General features: G+C 54.1%; 2 protein-coding genes and 1 long non-coding RNA gene across 18 annotated transcripts in view; 1 reads left to right on the top strand and 2 right to left on the bottom strand.

Annotated features, from left to right (window-relative positions):
• The window catches only part of RAB3IL1 (RAB3A interacting protein like 1), a 41475-nt gene extending 34442 nt beyond the window's left edge, over positions 1–7033 (bottom strand). For 11 of the 16 annotated variants that reach the window (XR_014228763.1, XR_014228764.1, XR_014228765.1 and 8 more), the window contains exons 1-2: positions 6545–7026; positions 2232–2336 (exon numbers count right to left, since the gene is read on the bottom strand). Coding sequence is in view for 7 of the 16 variants with exons in the window: in XM_082317641.1 (XP_082173767.1) it covers positions 2232–2336; positions 6545–6714 (275 nt within the window). In the remaining 9 variants the exon portion in view is untranslated. Of the gene's footprint in view, positions 1–500; positions 622–2231; positions 2759–3532; positions 3633–6544 lie in introns of those variants that run through there. The other 5 variants (XM_082317637.1, XM_082317636.1, XM_082317639.1 and 2 more) reach the window with 5 other exon arrangements.
• Positions 7034–7212: 179 nt separating this feature from the next.
• Positions 7213–14430, bottom strand: LOC309593314. The gene is made up of 4 exons (XR_014228772.1): positions 14258–14430; positions 12503–12593; positions 10730–10876; positions 7213–9932 (listed from the first exon to the last, which is right to left on the bottom strand). It is a non-coding gene; the product is annotated as an uncharacterized lncRNA (long non-coding RNA).
• BEST1 (bestrophin 1) lies at positions 8664–20918 on the top strand. Its single transcript, XM_082317650.1, has 10 exons — positions 8664–8683; positions 10874–11033; positions 12009–12103; positions 12509–12742; positions 13796–13950; positions 15052–15129; positions 16698–16850; positions 17344–17424; positions 18270–18421; positions 18827–20918. Exons 2-10 carry the CDS (start codon positions 10882–10884, stop codon positions 20025–20027), a joined length of 2301 nt encoding a protein of 766 aa, XP_082173776.1. The 5' UTR covers positions 8664–8683; positions 10874–10881; the 3' UTR covers positions 20028–20918.
• The last annotated feature ends 207 nt before the right edge of the window (positions 20919–21125 follow it).

Consider the following 21125-nt stretch of genomic DNA (forward strand, 5'->3'; position numbering starts at 1 on the left):
CTGGCCGCCGCCGTCCCGCACCGCCACGGAGCGGCATCGGCCGGGGCGCTCGCTAACGTGCCTCTCAAAGGCTTTTGGCAAAGCATATGGTAGCGTTTTATTATTTCTGTATGTTATATTTCTTATATTTGCCTCGGCAGGCAGCAATCACCCGCCGCGTCCTTACGCCTGCGGGTCGCCGGTGGGCACGGTGTCGTCTTATTCTGCCTCCTCGGTTGACTTCCACCGGCAAACGGGCGCCGGGAGGGCAGACGGAGCCGGGCGGCTCTCGGCTGCAAGGACGCAAGGTGTTAACGGCAAAACCGAGCAAACCCGAGGGGAGCCCAAGGGGAAACTCGGCCCGCCGAGACGCCCCTCGGCCCAGCACCCGGCGGCAGCCGGCTCCCACCCCCGCCTGCTCCGGGGGGGTCGGTCCGGAGGCCCGCAGAGCCCCGCCGCCACCGGCCAGGCCCCGCCGCCCTCAGGCTCCCCAGCCCGCGGGGCCGCGCTCCCGGACCTACCCCCGCCGCATCGCTGGGTCCCGCCGCCGCCGCCGCTCACGGCGGAGGAGCCGCCGCCGCCCCCATGCCCGCAGCCGGAGCCGTGCCCGGCGCTGCGGCACCGCCTGAAGGACGCGCTCCCGCCGCGGAGGGCGGGAACGGCGGCGGCACCACGTGATCCCCGCGCCCCGCCGGTGGCGGCCGCAGGCCCTGCCACGCGTGTCGCCGGCCGCCGCCCGGGGCCCGGCCCCTCCGCCGCCCTCAGGCCGCCGGGCTTCTCCAACCGGCACCCCCGGGTCGGCTCCGGCGGGTGGGGGCCGGCGGCCCGTCCCCTCGGCTGTAACGGCGTCACCGGCCTGACGGTGCTTCCCTTAGAGCCGCGGCCGCCCGAACTGGCCATCGCACCGGTCTCAGCAAGAAAACCGGGGATGCTTCCAGACCTGCGACCCCACGGAAGAGTTTGCACGCCCCGTAAAACGCCTTGCGAATAGACAGGAGAAACGCAAACCTCCGGATCCCCCGTCAGCGTCCCGCTTTGGGGCTCCCGGCCGGCGATGCCCGAGGTCCGCGCTGCTGGGCTGAGCGAAAAGCCGTCCCGCCGAGCCGAGGTTGCGGCGAGACAACCCCTGTCGCGACGCTGGCACGGGGGGAAGCAGTTGTGCGCAAGCGGACGGCGCTAGGATGCGCGGCCGGCACAGCCGGAGGGGCCCTGGGAGAAGGGGTGCGCTCAGCCGGGCATTCAAACTGGTTCCAGCGACTGCGAACAAACACCCTTACGCTCCCCATAAACACATCACCCCTCCCCGGCATGGAGCACGCCGTCAGGCTCCCCCGAATCAGCTCTGTGGGAAGGCTGGGATGTAACAAAGTCATATTATACAGCAAAGTGAAAGGAGGGGGAAATCTGGCCGGTGGGAGAAATGACTTAGTAGTCATAGGCAACAGTGGGACTGGAGCAGGGTTTTTAAACTCGGCATTCAGGGGAAGCACTGGGCTTGCCATAGCCTTACGTGAATGAGACAAGTCAGCCTCGTTGTTACTGAGCTTTGGACTTTGGATGCTGTGGCTCTGATTTTTAGCTAGCTCATCCTTGCACTCGCTGTCTCCAGGAGGCTGCGGGAGCAGGGCGGCTCGCCCAGCAGACGGGAGCAGCCATGTGGCCGCACTGCGTTACATCCTCTCTGCCAAGCAGCGGGAACACGCCGTTCTCCGTCCACCCATTCTCCCCCCTGCATCACCAGCGGTGCATGGAGGAGCCCCTTGGCCCAGGGCATACTCGTCCTGAAAGCTTTTTCCTCGCTTGCTCTGCTCTGCTAGCACAGAGGGGCAAAAATGGTCAGCCCCAGGTGATTCCTGGGGCATTTGGAAATGACCGATCCACTCCACAGCCCGCCAAAAATCAAGAGCTATAGTTCTAGGGAGTTAATCCTCTCACTGGGGCATTACCTACAGGCAGAGAAACTGCCACTCACAGCACTGTGGGGTTCCCACCTCCCCAGAAAGCGCTCCAGGGAATGCACAGCCTGTGTCCCTGTCCCTGGGGCACATCTACCCTCTGGGACAAAAAGGGCAAAACACTCCTGCTGTTACCCCAGTCCCACAGCGGATCCCATGACCACCTCTGGACTGACAGCACTGCAATTTTGGTGACAATGCCTCCACTAGACCAAAAACTGCCCCTGCCCTCGCAGGCCGCCCTCAGAGTATGTTTTCCAGATCGGTCCTTCCCCCACGTTTCCCATCGCGCCTTACCTTGCCAGCGCCCTGGGCTTTCCTCCAGGCAGGGGTATCCGCTCCGAGCCTTCGCACGCAGGGGCAGCTCCCTGCCTGGTCTCAGCTGCCCCATCCTCTGCCTCGCTGCCAGACACAACGCCAAAGGCAGGCAAGTTAGACATGGCAATCCTTGTATCCATGGCAGAGCGCTGCTGTAGATACTACACGGGGAGCAATTCCCTGTCCCAGCTTTTCCTGGGTGTCCATGTCATCTACAGTCTTGCCCTGCCTCGTGGCCAGGATCCACGGTGACAACAGAGGCCAACCCCATGCTCTGAAGTCTCAGAGCGAAGTGTCCAAGAGGTTTGTGTCGATGGCTGTAACCTTTGTTATCTTCAGGGAACTTTTGGGAGGAGGGGAAAGATCTTAGCTTTGCAAGGCAGCACCAGAAGTAATTAGTCTTTGTAATTATTAACTCCCAAGGCCTGGCTGGCAGGGACGGAGGGTCCTCAGATTAGAAAGGCAGAACTGCTTGCAGGATCCAACAAAGGCAGGAAGAACGAGAACTGATAGTGCAGACAGGCAGTGTTAAAGAGGGGATGTGCTGGAGATGCTGAACCCCATCCGCTTGCAAAAATAACTCGTCACAAGGTGAGAGTGGCATGGAAGTACCCTGCTCTCTCCCACATTATTTCCCATTTACATTTCATGGAAGTCACTGACCGCTGGCTACTGAAGTGTCACAAGATCCACTTTGCCTCCTGCAAGTCTCCCAGCAAGGCACAGACCTGTTGTGAAGGCCCTGATGTGGTACCTCCCCCCTGCCACAGGCATTTTTAGTCACCCTTTTTTTCCCCTCGTATCTTCCCCACTTCTGCTGCCTCTGCTCCCTCCCTTGTGCCCCACTCCTCTCACATCCCTCCTGCAAATCCACCTTGCCAAGCTACTGACCTCCCTGGCTCTTCATCTTACATTTCTCATCCTCCCACCTCCTCCAGGCAAAGCAGCATCTTGCTAACGCTTTCCCTGTCTTCTTGAGAGTCGGGTCCCTTGCTCCCCACAGCTCTTTCACAAAGGAGAGGACCCCCTCAATCCTTCCTCTGGGTTTCTCTGACCCAGCTCTGCATCTCCAGCCTGAACACCTCCTCCAGCACCCCAGGCAGACCCCTGTCACTTCTGGAGCCCCGCCACACCATTCCCCAGTGATCTCCTCTCAGCCCAGGCGATGCAGCTACCTTCATATTCCCTCCCAGAGTGCCCATATCTTCCTCTGAATTGGTCATAAATGAAGAGCAGGACTCAAAATCATCAGTTTGGCTCAAACAAGGTGCAAGACTGACCTGCAGAGCAAAAGCAGCTCTCAGCTAGGACACCCTGCCTGGCACAGATGCTTCCCAGTCATAGGAGAGGGCTCAGGGTTGCCTTGTCTGCTCATGGATTCAGATCCTACTACAATTTAAAAAAAAAAAAAAAAAAAAAAAAAAAGGAAAAAAAACAGACACAGGCTGGGAAGGGAAGGAGAAACAGGGATTATCTTAGAGCTTGGAAAGCAGGACTACTCCCCTGACCCAGCAAACCCAGACCGGATGTTATTGCCATGAAAACGAGAATGAAAACAAATGGCCTAAAACTCCAGGCTTCATCCACCCACTCGCTCCCCTCCCTCTCGCCGGTCTCGGCCAGCTGTGTTCATGTTTGCTTAACTGGCTGGAAGGGCTTCAGCAAGGATCCGCTGGGATCTCTGGGTCTAAGATCTCCGATTTCATGGAGGGGATCTGCTTTGATCACCCAACAAAGTGCAGCCCCTGTTCCAGGGCGACAGGGTGAAAAGACAAGACTGAAAAAGCGTCATGCCCAGCTCCTGACTGAGAGCCAGAAGAGCGGGGCGGGGGGCCCGGCCTGGGGCAGCAGCGCTGTATTGCTCAGACGGACGCTGCTAAGAGCGGTCGCATCGTGGCACCGAGCAGACACCCACCAGAGACACTGCTGTTCCTGCGGGTTCTCAGCTGCAGACAGCTGGCAGAGAGCAACCTCACGCTCAGCAGCATCCTTTGAAGGAGGGGTTCAGCCTGAACCCAGGGGAGGAGACACCAGACGGCAAAGGAAGAAGAGAAGAAGAGCAGCTGGGAAACTCAGAGCGAAAGGAGGACTGTCCCTCAGCTTTTTAGGGAGGTCTGTCTTTCTGCTGGCTGCTTTGGTCACTGTTTATCCAACCCGAAACTTCTCAGTCCTGCAGCCTTCCCACAACATCTGCAAGGAGGTAGCAGGCAGTCCCAAGAAGTGACATCCAGGACCAACACATTTGGTCCTCCCTTTGGAACCTAATGCCCACCATGGTGGCTAAGGCAAGAAAAGGGGGACCTCGCCAAGGACTCTTCCCTCCTTTTCATGTCTGTACAAACTGAACTATGCAACGTCAGAGGAAGAGATTTGTCACCCTCCAGGCCCCTGAAAAATAAAATGCAGAGGGTCAGACAGAGATTGGCACTGGGATTTGCAGGGGGATACAGAGCTTGGCACTGAAACCTCAAAGCAACAGAGAGATGTCGTGCTCATACACTGCTGATCTCTCCTGGGTAAAGACATATCTAGATGTGTCAGGGAGTGGTGGCAAAAAAAATGCTATGAGGTACAGTCAGTCTGTCAGTGTACGGAGCTGTTTGTCCGGGATTCCCAGGCATCCTGCAGCTTGGTCCATGCCTTCCCAAATAGCTGCTTATACACACAGACGCCAACTCTGCCTCACAGGAGTAGGGAGCCTAGTGCTGCCAGATGGCTCTTGATTTGCCACAGAGCAGAAAAAAAAAATACTAAGACACTTGTAAAAAGCAGTAGAGCTGGCAGGGACATGGCTTCTTCCACTGGAGCAGCAAGTTACCCCCGCCCTATGTCAGAACAGCACGGAGTCCTCGAAGAAAGAAATTATCACACTGAGCCTGAGTGCTATACGGGGGGCAGGCAGCACCCTTAGCGTGCCCTCAGCTCTCAGGGCCCCCCCAGGATGGCGCAGAATTAGTGATGAATCCTGCAACGTAAGGGGAAGAAGCCTGGGGGTCCTCACAAAAGCACTGAGGGTCCCTGCATCCTCTTCAAACATTCATGGCCAGCTCAAACCTCAGAGTAAATCCTGTCTGTGCAAAACAGCACCTCCTCAGACACTTTCCACTTTTTAAATTTTTTTTTTTTATTACATCAGATTCCAGGGAAGAATGTCAGTTTGAGAGACACCCCTGATGCCAGCTGCCTCCGTGTTTCTCAGCACTGAAACCGGAGAAGGGAAAGGGATTTCACCAAGCTTTGGGACCCACAACATCCTTCTGAGAAAAGCATTTGTTATTCTCTGGGAGACAGCAAGGAGGGCACCGGGCCTTTCCCAGACAGCTGCAGCTAACTCGGCGCAGAGAGTGGCCCTTTGGGGTTCCCAAAGCGGGGACTCACTTCCCATCACAGTAACTCAACCTCTGTGTCTGTAAAATGGAGAAAATGAGAGTGATGCCAGGGCTGTGAGACTGAGGATGGATGGCAGCACCTCCTTGCTTCCTCCTCTGCTGCTGTGGAAGGCAGGCTTTCAGACCAGCATCTTCCTCAAGGCCTGCAAGGACTGAGGCCACAGGAGACGTGAAGAGAGATCCAAGCAGCGCTGCCACGCTGGTAGCCCCTGAGTTATTTACTTTCATATTAAATTCCACAAATATTTCATGCTGTCCTAACAGCAGCTCTGAACCAGACGAGCTGCCAGCTGAGCTGCTCTCAGAGGAGGGCAGCAGAGTCCCCCAGATGCCAGCACATCCCTCCACAACGAGCAGGACACGTGAGGTTTTACTGCTTCATGTCAGTCCAGCAAATGTCTCACCCGAACCATTTTTGTCCCCCTGCCCCATGTGGGGTTGAAGGCTCAGGCACTGAGACCCTCAAGAACTGCCTCAGCCTGCCTGTCTGCTAATTCCTTCTCTCTGGATACCTCCCCAAAGGGTAGGACCAAACCATGGAGCAGGGCCCTTGCATGGACCACCTTGCCTTCAGAGAGGGTCCATCCCCGTGCTCGCCCAGCTCTTACCCCCATTCACAGAGCTATTTGGCATTTCGAGACATTGTCATGATCCTGAGTCACTTGGAGACCCTGTCCCAAGGCTTTGGGAGCAGCCACAACCTAGGAGCAAAGTTTCAGGGACTTCATAGCAAGCCCAGCCCCATAACAGAGCAGATGACACAGTAAGTACACCTCTGAGGGACAAGACTGTCCCGGAGACTCAGCAAAATGAGGAGACCCCAGCTCCTGTCCCAGACAGATGCCACTCACACAGGGGTAGCCACCTCAGGGTCTGAAACAGCACCCCTGCCTCGCTGCTCACCCAGGGCAAAGCTTCAGAAAGGGAGAACAGCTGGGGTGGTTTGGTCCTGGTGGACGCTCCTCCTTCCCCCTGAGCCGGCCGGTGCTGCTTATGACAGTAAGTGCAAAGCTATGTGCTCCTTCAGTCAGTACGATGAGTTTGCTGTGGTTGGGCCAGTGAGGCAACCCCATCCTCACCAGCCTCTGGCTGCTGATAAGAGCCCTTATCTAGTTCCACACCTTGAATGTGAGCTGTCCCAGTGGCCTTCCATGTGCCCTGCTTCTCCTGCCAGGTCTGTATCTCACACTACAGAAGCATCACGCTGCCTTTTCTCTTCTGCGTTGCCCTCCCACCTACCCAGAGCCAGTCACCCCTGGCAGGGGGGCTCCAGGGCCAGGGAGCTGCAGCACGCCCAGGGATGCAGAGTGTTCATGCGGGAAGGACCCTGGCAAGGCCAAGTGTTCCAGGTCCACCCCTTCCTCCTGCAATTATACACGTTCTCCCAACGCATAGCCTCCCAATCGCATGGCCAGATGTGGTAACTTACTCCCATCAGATGTGTGCCCATGTCTGCTGTCACGCAGTCCAATACAGAGCAGCTGCCACCCGGACACTAGCAGAAGTCAGGAGATCTCCATGGTTTTTTTGCCAGGTGGGAGAAGCAAGGATTGCTCCCTCCATTTCTGTTGAAAAGCAATCAGGATCAGAGGTAATCCAACACACTACAGCCCACACCAGAATTAAAACCTCAGATGCTGGCATTGAGTCCCGTGCTTTAAACTATCATCTCCCCACCGTTGGCAGCAATTGCAGGGCTGCACCAGAAACCTCCCATTAGACAGATGCCAGGCAGCACCTGCTTCAGTGAAGCAGTGACACAACACCCTCCCCTTGTCCAGGCTCGGCCACACAGAGAGGAGAAATCTACAGTTTGGACAAATTAATCCCTGCTGCTGATGCTAAACAAGCGTCAAAGCCACAGGCACATAGACCAGCACAAGAGAAAGTTGGTTATTACAAGAACTAGCTCTTCATTTAATGTCACTGGAGACTTTGCTGCCTCCTTGCTTGGAAAGAGCAGCGAAAAAACACACGTGGCAACCCCACGGAGCACAGGGTTGCTGCCCCGGCGCCGGCTGACAGTGAAGGGTGCATGCCACAGCAAGACTGATTTGGTAAGAAAGGATCTTGATTCAGAGGCTCTTGGAAGGGGAATGTCTTAAAGACTTGACAGGAGAGATTGCAGGAGGTGGTGGAAGAGAAGGATGGTCACAATTGTGAGGGACAGCTTGGGAGCAGAAAAGGGACTGAAAGACCCTGGAGAGACAGAGGCAAGGAGTTCTCTGGCTTGGTGGAGGCTTGAGGACAAAGGCAAGGAGCTGTGTTTGGCAGGGTGGCACGCAAGAAAGAGCAGTGACAGCCCCCAAATGCTGCTGGAGAAGCAAGCGGAAAAGAAAGTGAACACATGGAAGGAGTCTTGGGGAGCCAGTGGCAGAGTAGAAGTCCCCCAGCATCCAAACCACAGCTGGAAGAGACGGCAAACTCATCCAGGGACAGCAGAGACAGTGAGGAGTTAGAGAGAAACGTCCTCCAAGAGCCAGGCAGAGCATGGGCCAGGCGTTTCACCGACCCAAGGAGCTTCCCCAGGGAAGAGAGGGCTGCACAGCCCCAAGGGTGACACATTTTATAGCCGTTGTGGAAAATTCCAGCCCTACTTAATCTCCTGGGGCTCCTGTAAGATTGTGACACAGAGAAAGGGACCAAACAGGAAAGAATTAGAAGGAAAATGCCTCTCTTCTGGCAGCCACCATGGCTGTGCCAGGAGTTAGCAGCAGCAGCTGCGGAGCAGCCAGCCCTGCCTCCCCCTTCTCCGGCCGCCTCTATAAACACGCAGGGCTTACTCAGAAGATTAGAAGGGAACAGGGCAAAAGACAACAGAGTCTCTTTTGTAATGAGGGAGGATTACGGCATCAAGTGACCGGCTGCAGCTCCCAAGTGGGTTTCAGGCTCCTTAGCACACCGTGTCTGTCAGGTTCAATCCCCCCATGAGCCAAGGGGGCACGAGGAGGCGGGCCGTGGCGTGGGCCACAAAGGACCCAGCAAGGACACGTGCGGGACCAAACCTCCACAGCCTCCAGCGCAGCTCAGGAGCCCATGACTGTAAGTATCTAGTCCTCCCAAGAGCAGATAGGTTCCTTCAAAGATCTATCTTTCCTTCCTGCCTATCTGTGACCTCCTCTCCCTCTATCTGTCCACTCTGTCTGCTTGTTCTCCGTCTTTGCAATAGCTGCTCGTGGCTGTTTGCCATCTCACGCGGTGGGTAACGCACCTGACGCAGGCTTGCTGTTGTGGGATCTTGGTTGCTGTGGACTCCCACAGTCTGATTCGTGTCAGTCGACCTTCAGGTGCAATGGTTAGTCCGGACGGATCAGGCAGGCAGATGCAGGCAGCGGCTCCCTGGGATGCAGGCTGCGCAGGTGCCGTACAGGGGTGGCTCTTCCTCCCCATACCGACCCCGGTGTGCCGGTGCCGTGGTGAGTCACCTCCCACCACGTACCGCAACCCCAAATGGTACTTTGAGCGTGCCAGCTGCCGAGTGACATCCCAGGGCAGTCCCGCACAGGCTGGCAGGCGGGCAGGGAAGTGCCTTAACCCTTCAGGACTGGAGGAAAAAGCACTGGGAAAAGCCCCATATCCCATGCTGGAGCAGAACCGCATAGAGGTGGGTGACATCCATTATTTACACGGACAGGAGCTGAAGTTTTCCATGTTTGGTAAAAAGTGAATCTGTATTTGAATTACGCAACGAAGAGTCTCTCTGAGCACTTTCAAGACCCAAAGCATAGCGAAAAGAGCCAGCTTTCTGTAAGCAGCCCCCAACAGATTTATGGGTGTTTGCATACATTTCTCATCTGTATAGCCCAGCGCAGTCTCTAGGGCAGTTAAAAACCACTCTTCTAATCCTGCGCACTGGCCAGAAATACATATGGAAACGGCATGAATGTACATGAAGCTCTAGTGAAAAGTACATTTGTGCAGCTGGGGAGCCCTTGGCAGGGCAGGTGCCAGCTCGGTTCCCCCGATATAACCTGTGAGAGGGGACTCAGGGAAAGTCATGACAGGGAAACCCAAAGGAGGAGCAGCTCCGAAAAACCAAAGCCAGGACAAAGATGCTGTTTGGTTGAAGCAGCCAACAAAACAGACTTTGCTGTTTTTCTTCACAGCACCAGCTCACTGGGACCTGAGTTGTCCCCACCTAACTGCAGATATTTCACGGAGATGCTTAAATGGGGAGCATGGACACAAACTTACCTGCCTTCAGCTGCTGCGAGAGGGCAGTAAGGTCTGAATTGTCCCTTGAAGTGCTGCTTTGTCTCCATCATTCAGGGACGAGCCCAGGGCCCTGTAACTGTTAACATTATTGCCTCTGTTAGATAGCAATGTCTGTGTAACATCCTGGTATTAGCTTTAGATTAGATTATTAGATTTAGAAATACCAGTATTTTCACGTTGGATAATTATTTATAAACCAAAGGATCACTCACCTATCTGCCTGGCATGGATTACACTGGTCTGTTTTTTTTCCATAAATTCAGGTTTATATGAATATGAGTCTGATTATTAATTGATGATAAAGAATTCTTTATCCAGAGTTAGACTAGAAGAAGTGCAATGGGGATGCTGCATGATTGGGAAGCATTTCACGAGCCTGAATGCCTTTTTTCATCCAGCGTGATTTATTGTGCAACGTATGGTTGAAGGAGAGGGGAGGTGGAGCTGCTGGAATTTGTGCTCTGTGAGCCTGGCCAAACTCCATCCCTCGGTTCTCTAACAGGGAGGGCTGTTCTGCTTGCGAGATTAGGACCGGCATAGTCCAGATATGGCCCTCAGCCCAAATTTAAAGACAGTTATACTTGTTGGGCAAGTGCTACCAAAACTGTCAAATCTCCAGGGGGACCTTCATCTGGATCAGTACCAAGAAATCTCTCCTTTCTGGGGTTTCTGCTTTCCTTTGGGTTGGTTTTTTTTTTTTGCCATCAGTATTCCAGGAAGACACTTCCCGACAAGCAGATTTACAGAAACAACATATTTGAAGCAAATACTACCACGTGCAGCTCAAAGACAGGACAAAGATGGCAAGCTCATCAAATTAGTTGCCTACCATAAATTTCCTCCTGGTTCTCTATGTCACTGACTTCATCTTACCTGTCTTTTGATCTCAACTCATTGTTTCTTTCTCCCTTTCTTCCATCTTGCTTGCTTGCTGCGACACTTGCGGTGTCCCCGTCTCCTCCCTCTGTGCAAGCTTGCTGGCAGCTTCAAGGTCTGCTCGTTTTGTGTCTCCACTAGGATCTGTGATGACAGTGACATACACCAACCGTGTGGCTGACGCCCGCCTAGGCACCTTCTCACAGCTCCTGCTCCAATGGAAAGGAAGTATCTACAAACTTCTCTACTCCGAGTTCCTTATTTTCATCTCTCTCTACTTCACCATCAGTCTTGTCTACAGGTAAGCACCCTTACACCCCGACACGAACACAGCCGCATCCTTACACCCCGACACGAACACAGCCCCTCACCCTCAGCCTGTCCCGGAGCAGGACAACTGAGCAACACAGGATCGGGACAGTGATCCTGGTGAGCTGGCCAGCCACGCACCAGCCCCTGTTCACAGGAGGAAAGGAAAGGTCCTTCCTCACTGCTCCAACATGGATTAGCAGCTGACAAATCTCCTTTTTCTGTCCTGGGAAGTAACACAGTTTCTCTTCCCTGGGATGAAGAGCTGCATTTGATGACTACCTACAGAAGAATAGTGTGTAGATCAGTGGAGACCAAGGCTGAGCTAGTACTGGAGATGTCCCGCAGCGGGGAGCTGTAGGAGAGAGTTTCCCTTGTTACACAACAGGCGATGCCTTGGGTACATTTTTGAGAGCAGACATCAGCTCTGGGACCACAGAACTTTGATAAGGCAACTGTAGTCTGTGGCTGGTCTGGTTTTGGTGAGGAAAGACGGGGAGTTCCCCTAGCTGGTTCAATCGGAGATGCAGCACAGAGATAGGAAAGCAGCTCTAAGAAAGAGGCAGGAACTCAGAGAAGAGCAGAGCTTGGGCTGACATTTTGCAGGATATTAAGTGAACTCTGGTGCACATCCAAGCTCTGTGGCAAACCTTGATACCACACAGCGCTCTCCCGAGTGAGAAAAATAGGGGTGGGCCCTGACATCAGACTGCATCGCTTACCGTCAGTGACCACCTCTGGCTCCCCTGGACGGGTCAGCAGGGTATTTTGGGGAGGTGGGCTGATGTCCCAGCCTCACGACGGCTGTTCATTCACATCATCCCCAGACTCACAGCATGCCCAGACTCACAGCGTGGCCATATCGTGACTACCCATCCTTGGCTTCCCTTGCCAGGCTCCTACCCCAGCAGGCCCAACGAGGCACAGACTCTTCTTTGAGACTGATGCCTCTGTTTCTCCCTTTTAGGCTGATCCTGAGTGAGAGCCAAAGGCTGATGTTTGAGAAGCTGGCGCTCTACTGCAACAGCTATGCTGAGCTAATCCCCGTGTCCTTTGTGCTGGGTAAGGAGCTCTGTCTGGGAACACACAGGGAGGGGAAAGGGACAGCATTTCTTCTCCCTGGTTTGATATAGCTCTGCAGGCAGGCAAGATTCACTGAGCAGATCCCTCCCTCTGCCTTTGTATAACTCCTCAAGCAGAATACATCATTCCACGTTGCAGCTGTGAAGTATGCCCCCAGCACCCAGCTTGCACTGGCCAGATGTACCAGCGCGTTCTGGGTTCTGCCAGGAGAGCAGGCACCAAATAAACCGGGAAACCCAGGCTCTAACTTTAGCACAGAGATCTTGAATTGCCCTCCAGGCATGCTTGCACCCATCCCCGTATGAACAGTACCAGCCTTCCTACACATGAGCATTTACATCTCCCGCTCCTTTAGGACTGCTAATTTGCTCAGCTCACCTCTAGGTTTCTACGTGGCTCTGGTGGTGTCCCGCTGGTGGGCTCAGTACGAGAGCATCCCATGGCCTGACCGCATCATGAACTTGGTCTCCTGCAACGTGGATGGGGAGGATGAGTACGGGCGGCTCCTGCGTCGCACCCTCATGCGCTACAGCAACCTGTGCAGCGTGCTGATCTTGCGCTCGGTCAGCACTGCTGTCTACAAGCGCTTCCCCAGCATGGAACATGTCGTGAGGGCAGGTCAGTACTGGTACTGCCTTCTGCACAGCTCTGGCACCAAGCAGACAGCAGCACCTTGCTGCTGGTTTTGGGGCAAAGAGCCCTGGAAACGGCCACATGACCTCCAGACTGGGGATGGGATAGTGCTGCAACGTGCTCAGCTGATGTCTGCAGCGGGTGCTAAGCATCTGCTCGTACCCTAGCTCTGCTCTGCTGAAATAATCAAGTGTTTCTGTCTTCCTGTTGCACAGCATGCTTGGTCCTGCTAGCGGCTGGACGGCTTGTTTGAAAGATGAAGGGTCTCTGCCCAAATTTTTTACGTAAGGAGAGTGACGAGATCCAGTTTGTGAATGCAGATATGCGGCAGGTCACAGGGCTGATCGGATTAGGGTAACTGTGGTGCAGCAACTTCACTGGGAGCTGCTCGCCCTGCGCTGAAAGTGTGCATGGGAAGAGCGCTCTGCAGTAAATGACCCTGTGCACAGCTCTATAGCAGAGCATGGGAAGACCCCTGCCAAGCGGTACGTTTGTCCTCCCTCAGGGCAACGGGTTTCCCCTGGGCAGGTGGGAATTGGAGCCTCAGACTTCCAACCTTAACGCTGGGCTCTCTGAATCCTCTCTGAAGATGCTCCTCAAGGTACAACATTTCCCAGTCTGCCCAAAGGGTGATGTCTGCACCTGCCCTAGTCAACTGGGTTCCCTTTGCAATCCAGCGAGAGAAACTTCTAGCACACAAGCTATCCCGTTCTCAAGAAATGCCTGGGTACACCGGGCAATTGCACCCTCAGCAGTGCTTTATCTCCCTGCTGGCTGCGATCTGAGCAGATATGCTGCAGACATCCAAAGTGAACTGGGGTAAAGCCTGCCCCTCACACTTCTATAACTCAATGTTTTAACAAGAAGACTTGCCCTCCTTCTCTGTGTCTTCCAAAGGCTGAGTGCCTGAGTCTTTCCTGTGATTTTTAAGGAGAGCTAAAGTGACCACCTGAGATTTAGATGTTTTCATTTCAGACCAGATCAATTTCTTTCTGCCCTCTATGGCCACTCCTCTCCCATCTCCTCTTTCCCACCTAGGCCTCATGACACCAGAAGAGCACAAGAAGTTTGAGAGCTTGAATTCCCCTCACAACAAGTTTTGGATCCCATGCGTGTGGTTCTCCAATCTGGCTGTGAAGGCAAGGAATGAGGGGAGGATCCGGGACAGCGTGCTGCTCCAAGGCATCCTGAATGTGAGTGACAGAGGCAATATCCAACTGTTTGAAATTCTCGTCCAGTCCTTTGGGTGGAAGTAAAGGGATTTCCAGAGGTCAGGCAAAGAATAGGAATGGTAAGGTAGGGCGGTGAGCCAAGCCTGTCCCTGGGGATAGGATATTGCATTCACCTTGATGGGAAATGCCTCCACTGCCACGCTCCAGCTTGTGACAGAACTGAGCTTTTCGTGGCCTGCTGACATGGTAGCAGCGTCATGTACAGTAGAGGCGAAGGGAACGTGACATCTTTCTCAAATGTGGGACTGGGAGGAACAATGGGACTCACATCTAGGTGGTAATGGGAGACACCCGTGCAGCAGGTCCTTGATCAGCCTTCCTCCAGCCTTCACACGCTCCAGAGCAGCCAACCACAGTGACCAGTGGAGGTCTCTAGGATACAGATGGAAAGCCGCAAAGAAGCACAAGGAAACACGTATCTGGAAGAGACCAGGAGAGGTCAAAAGCATCCCTGACAACCAAGGTCCCTGTAGAAAACTTCACTACTGAAAACTCTTAGATAGTTCTGGGAAGCAGGCCATGCTCCACAGCAAGACCTGGCAATGATCCCTGCCCAGCTGCAGAGAAAAAACGTCCAGAGCAGCTCATCCTTCCTGGTATTCATGTGCAGAGAAAGTCACATTGTTTCTGTTGCCTGGAGCGAGATTCATCTGCCCAGAGCGCGAGATGTCCCTCCGGGCTGTTTATCTAGACTCGCTATCTAGTCAGGAGAGAGAAATGGATGCTCCTGAGACATTCTTTGCCCGACCTGTTGGCTGCTCATTTCGTGAGGAGATAAACTCTGCTATGAAGTGAGGTAGGAAGGGATCTTGGGCTCAGATGGAGACACCCAGGCAGCAAGGAGCGAGACCAGGGCAAGCGTGAGACCCTGCTGGTGGTCTGCTGGGGTGAGGCTGGGCACCAAGGGAGCGGGAGTCCCAGCTGAGCCCCCGCTTCCAGAGGAGGTGTGAGAAGGAGGGAACGGGCTGGAGCAAGAAAGGGCAACGGGGCCAGAGATGCTCAGCATCCCCAGCAAGGAGATGCAAAGTTCTGCTGACAGGCCATTCCTTTTCCCCGCTGCAGGAGCTCAACACCTTGCGCAGCCAGTGCGGGCGACTCTATGGGTACGACTGGATCAGCATCCCCCTGGTCTACACTCAGGTGAGAAGGGATCCCCCGCACCTACTGCTCCGCTGCCTGCCTGCACACACTGCCCCATGCTACCAGGGGCACCCCCATTTACACCCATACCTCACCCACACGCGGACCGTGCTGATGCAAGATACGCTCGGACCCCTCATCCCCCCCTACACACATCGCTCGCTCGCATACGTAGCTCAGCAGCGCGCACCCAGCCCAGCCCAGCTTCCATAACTCAGACACGGCCACCTCTACAGAAACACGCGGTGCCCAGGGATAACTAACCGCGACGTGGGCCACAGGGAACCCACAGATACACGCGGATCCGCTCCCTGCGCTGCCTCGCAGGGAACACGTCCCTGAAGCAGTTTCTTCCTGCTCAGCAGAGCTGGGATCTGTCGGCCAGCAAAGCCGCGCCAGCAGGCAGGGCAGCTCTGACGGAGTCGTGCCACGTGCGTGAGGGCGAGCTGTGTCCCTGGACTCAGCTGTTTAATAGTTCTCTCGATGCAAACCCAGACCTTTCGGCACCAACTTGCTCCTTTGTCTCGTACAATCCAGCTGCTCAGATAACACTAACGCGCTCCGCCATGAAAGGGGAACTGCTTCCCTTCATGCAGCGCTGAAGGTTAACGGGGAACACGTTGGGAAACTATATTCCTGCACAGACCGGTGTCCTGCACACTAGGAGCAAAAGCAATATCATAGCTTACTTTGCCCACTCTGCAGTACACGACATGTTTTTTTATAGGTGCCCATCCACAACGCAAAGTCTGTCCTTCCAGGCACTCTCTATCCTGCCCATCATGAAACAGCCCCGCGCTGGTCACTGCAAGGAACTGCATGGCTAGCTCTGGAGTCTTGTGATGCCGGGTGTTTGTTTTGAACTCCCTTGCTTGTTACGTCAAGAAACCATGCAAGTCTCAGCTGCTTTTAATTTGAAAAGGGGAAGTTTCCAGCCCCGTGATTACAGAGAAAAGCACAAAGCTCATTGTAGCCTGAAATCTGGGCAAACAAGCAGGCAAATATAAAAAAGGCCCAGCGTGAGGACCGGGAAGGAAGGAGCTAGTTCAAAGCTGGCAGCACTGCCAGGGTTCCCCTCCCTGACTTGGAAGCGGCCTGCCAGCACGGACTGAGCCACGAGGGGCTCGAGACAGCTTTCAGGAGAGGCAAGGGCAAGAATGAAAAGAACTCACAGCATCCATCTTGCAGAACACCAACCACGCAGCCACCTGTCAGTTGTTTAAGCTCTTTCCTTCCAGGATACCATGTGCTTTCTTCTGCCACTATCTTTCTGTGACGCCTACATAGATGTCATTCCAGGGACAGCATGGAATGACATACAGTGGATGTAACAGCTAAAGGGCAAAGGGCATATTTAAAGCTTTCTGCAGTGGAAAGGCATCTTCCTGCAAAAAGCAGAGGAGAAGCCCATCATAACTGACTCCAAGGCTTAAAAGGCTACAGAGCCAGCAGCTCTGCAGCAGCTTGCCGCTCTCTGGAGTTGTGTGGGGTGGAACTGAGGAGAGATACTGGGAAAGCAAGCTGGGAACTCAAGCTCCTCTTGGTGTGTCCCCTGGCCTCTTTCCCAGGTGGTGACCGTGGCCGTTTACAGCTTCTTCCTGGCCTGTCTGATCGGGCGGCAGTTCCTGGATCCAGAAAAAGCATATCCTGGCCATGAACTAGACCTCTTCGTGCCTGTGTTTACGTTTTTGCAGTTCTTCTTTTATGCTGGCTGGTTAAAGGTAAGTCCAAGAAAATAGGTCTGGAACTGGAATCTGACCTAGCCAAGGGTTTTTCCCAGTGTGCGCTCACCAGGGATCCAGCCGCGTTCTTTGGTCGATGGGCAAGACGCCAGGTGCTGGCAGACAAATGGGAAGCCAACAGGGGCTGAGGGCATTGCCAAGACCTTCTCAGTTTCCGATGTCTCACCCTGGAGATCAGCTCCACCTCTCCTAAGCTTGGGTCCTGACTAGTTTGGGGAAAAAGAGAGGCAGTAGGCTGCACTTCACCTGCAGTTGCAGCAGGGCTATGTTAGCCAGGGGCAGTTATCTGTGTTTACCAATGTCTCCCAGCCACAGGCAAGCCTCCCTTTTTAACCCACCTCTTTTCGGGAGGAACAGCATTGCTCCAAATTCAAGGGACATGAGGCTTGACTCTGCCCCACAGGCCTTCTCCCTGCAGGGAAAGGGGCAGGTATGCCCTTGATGACCTTTTCTATGCGCTCTCCACATGCAGGTAGCCGAGCAACTCATCAACCCTTTTGGGGAAGACGATGACGACTTTGAAACCAACTGGCTCATCGACAGGAACCTGCAGGTAAAGTGATGGCGGGATCCTCCAGATGAGCCTGACCTGCAGAGGAACACCGAGGCAGGACTGCACCTGAGGGTTTAGCAAGCCCCATCAGTGCAGTCGCAAAGTTCTCCTGCAACACCTCTGCCGCCCACCTCCCACGCCCGCAGTGGGGCGGAGAAGCAGCCCTTTACCCTCACGCTTTCCTGAGTTGTCGGTGGCTGCGTGTTAAGAAGAGGCCCAGGATCTCCAGAGGGAGATGGCTGGGAGAGCAGGAAGAGAGCGTAAGGCTTCCCATACATACGAGGGTGAAGGTGGCCAGCTCAGTGTTCCCCCTCAGCAGCCAAGGAGACATCCCAGGCTCCAGGAAGAACGTGGGGCAAGACCTGTGCCAGGAAGACCCCCACATGCCAGGGAAGACAGGGCTTTGGGCGTATCTTTGTACACAGAGACCGACGGCAGCTTTAGTCCGTGCTCTGGCACACACAATGGATCCAGACTGTTCGTTTCATGCCCTTGCTGCCTCTGAATGACACATCCTCCCTAGCTTTCCCACCCTGTGTCTGGATTTAAAACTGCCTCCTCTGCTTTCTTCCATGCAATAACTCTCCACCTTCAGCCCTTCCGAACACCGAGCCCTTCTGTCCTAGTGAGCATATTGCCTTCCTGTCTCCTTCAGCATCGCTTTCCTTCCAATTAATCAAATCTCTCCATGTGAGAAACAACCCGAGTGACAGGAAACCACCCAGCAAACCCAGCCACTTGCCTCGCTGCCGTGCTACGCTGCTTCCTCCTGCCCTGCGCTCCTTTGTCCACCGATAACAGGTAACGCTGCTCACCCCATATGCCATTTCTGCTGTCCCCTGCAGGTCTCCCTTATGGCAGTGGATGAGATGCATCAGGATTTACCCATTCTGGAGAAGGACCTATACTGGAACGAGCCTGATCCCCAGCCACCCTACACCGCAGCCACTGCTGAGTACAAGCGCCCATCGTTCCTTGGCTCAACTTTTGATATCAGGTGAGCGCAGCCACAGGGTGTCAGAACAGTCCACATTTACGCCTTGGACCAGGTCTTGTGCAGGGCGTTCTACTTAAGGAGTAAGAGCAAGCAGTAATATCTTTCTCCATAGTTTGTGAAATCTTGCTCTGAGATACTTTTAGGCTCATCCAAAGATGATAGCCAACATCCTCCACGGAAAATCCAAAGATGATAGCCAACATCCTCCACGGAAAAGGATGCCTCTGCCCTCTTGCCCCCCTCCCCTCTACTACGAGCATCCGTATTGCAGAGGGCCTAACGCAAATCTAATGGCAAAAAGAGAGAGGCTTGCCACTGGCAGCAGCACGCCCTGTGCTGCCAGCCTCTCCACCAGAAACCACCTTCTTTTGTGGCTGTGTAACAGCCCATTTTGCCTTTCCCCAGCATGCAGAAAGAAGAGATGGAGTTCCAGCCCCTGGAGCAAATTAAGGAGAATGAGGAGGCAAACCACTCCACACCACTACTGGGACACCTGGGCCGCCTCCTCGGCGTCCAGTCACCAAGCTTCTCCAGGTCCTCTTCCCGGATGAACCTGCTGCGCAGGCGAGGAGAACCCACGTCCCCCTTCTCCCATTATACGTACCAAGACGTGGGCAAGCCTGGAAGCCCTTGCAGCATCAATCAGCCAAGGGGAGACTCCAGCTCCCAGGAGCAGTGGGACAGCGAAGACGGAAAACTAAGGGAGTTCGATGCCTTCATGTCAACCCCATTTTACGAGAGACCTGGTTTCTACAGTGCTCCGCAGACACCGATCAGCTCTATCCCCATGATTTTCCCTTCCAGACGCCAAGGCCGCAAGAAGCCTCCTGCACTCTCCAGCATCGCCGCGTGGTCGACTTCTCTTAGGGACGTTATCGTCAACTCCTCACCTTCCAGAGTCAGCGATACGTATAAGAGCCAGAGCTCCCTTGGCTCAGGTGCAAAGGAAACATTTATTTGGCCAACAGATCGGAGCAAAGGTCCTGATGCACTGGTTGTAACAGCAGGAGAAGAGAAGGGCAACTCTAACAGTAAAAACAGAGAAGCTGCCACCACAGGAAGCCCGGGAGCTCAGTCCACAGCACCAGAGAGCCCTAAATTCCCCTTCTTGGCAGAGTCCCCAGACCACGAGAAGCAGGGTAGCTTCAAGAGTCTGAAGAGTTTGAAAGGCTCCTGCCCACCCTGGCTCACCCTGGAGAACACGGCATCAGCCACCCCCAATTCTGAGCACTCCAGCGCCTTTCACACCCCCAGTAACAAAACCCCCGGAGGCAGTGCCTCCCTCTGCTTCTCCTTCACTCCTGTAACGTCTCCAGTGCTGGAGAGATCCCACATGGGGAACATGGGCCCCGATGCTCACAGCCTCAGTTTAGAAGATGCAGTTGGCGCTCCAGACCAGCATTCAGCAGAGGTTTCCAAGACCACGAGAGATACTGGAAATGGAAGCACCAACACTCCCCCTACAAAAGAGCCAAGACAAGCAGAGAGTCCATCCCCCAATGACTCTGGCATCTCCCTTGCCGAAGGTGACTACGTGGGGCTGATGGAGGTGATCATGGAGACCAGTGAAAGCACATGTGAAGAGCAGATGGATCAGTACAGCTAGAGGAGACCAAGAGACACGCAGTTCTGTTGAGATACCTGCCATATTAGCGATATTGCAGTATCTTTACACCTGGCCACACTGGCACTCACCCAAACAGAAGGGTAGTGCAGCCAAAGCACCTACTGCTGGAACATGCAGCTAGAGCCCAGCCTAGGCTAAAGTGACACACTGCTGCTGGCCTCGGGTACAGTAACAGGCACAACTTCAGTGTTGCAATAACAAAACAAACAAAAAACCCTCGACATTTGCAGCAAAAGGACAAACAAGACTGAGCATTAGGTATTGCAGATACCTAACAGCAGAGCAATAGCTCAGCCTGAAGAACCTGGAGCACAGGTGTAGCCCAAAACAGAAGAGGAATACAGTTAATAAGGATACCTCCCCCCTCCTCGTCACAGCAAGAATTGGAACTTTAGTTTTTCATTAACATTCATCACAAGACCCATTACAAGTCCCAGGCAGGACTTACTTGCACTACTGATAAGTTACTCCAGGGAAAGTAAGGGACTGAAGCAAGTCACATCATTTGTGATGCAGACCCATAGTGCTCCACAAAGTCACATCTAGCTGGTGCTTTCCAGTACAGGAAAAGTAATGGAATAAGGCAGGGCAAGCGTCCACTAGAGCGGGTGGCTGCAGTCAATTTGCCCAGCACATCGCTTCCTTTTGAAGTTCAACATCCCATCTGCCACTGATTTGACAGCGCTCAGAAAACAAGTCATCTGGATGGTAGCAGACACCATACAGCTATGAGTTTTTACTGTCTTCCCTAAGAAAATAAAAACAAGGCTGAAGTCCAGGATCATCCGTTTCCTCATTTTAGTTTCCATGCAACAACGGGAATTTAGAAAAACCACAGAAGTTTTCCTACTTCTTCCATCTTCAGAAACAGCTGCAAATCTCCCCTATCACAGGGGGCACATGACAAATTTAGTCTACCTCCCACATCCTCTCCAGTGCCTTCACAGCAGCTGCCTACCCTCTCTGCCTTCCAAGTACAGCTGCTAGACCAAGGCAGCTGCCACCACTGTCCCCTACAACTCCTGATACAGTGTCATTGAGGCACTGCTGCTTCAGTCCAGCCTCACTACAGAACAC

Source organism: Platalea leucorodia, assembly GCF_965183815.1.
Source record: "Platalea leucorodia genome assembly, chromosome: 7".
Classification (NCBI taxonomy): domain Eukaryota; kingdom Metazoa; phylum Chordata; class Aves; order Pelecaniformes; family Threskiornithidae; genus Platalea; species Platalea leucorodia.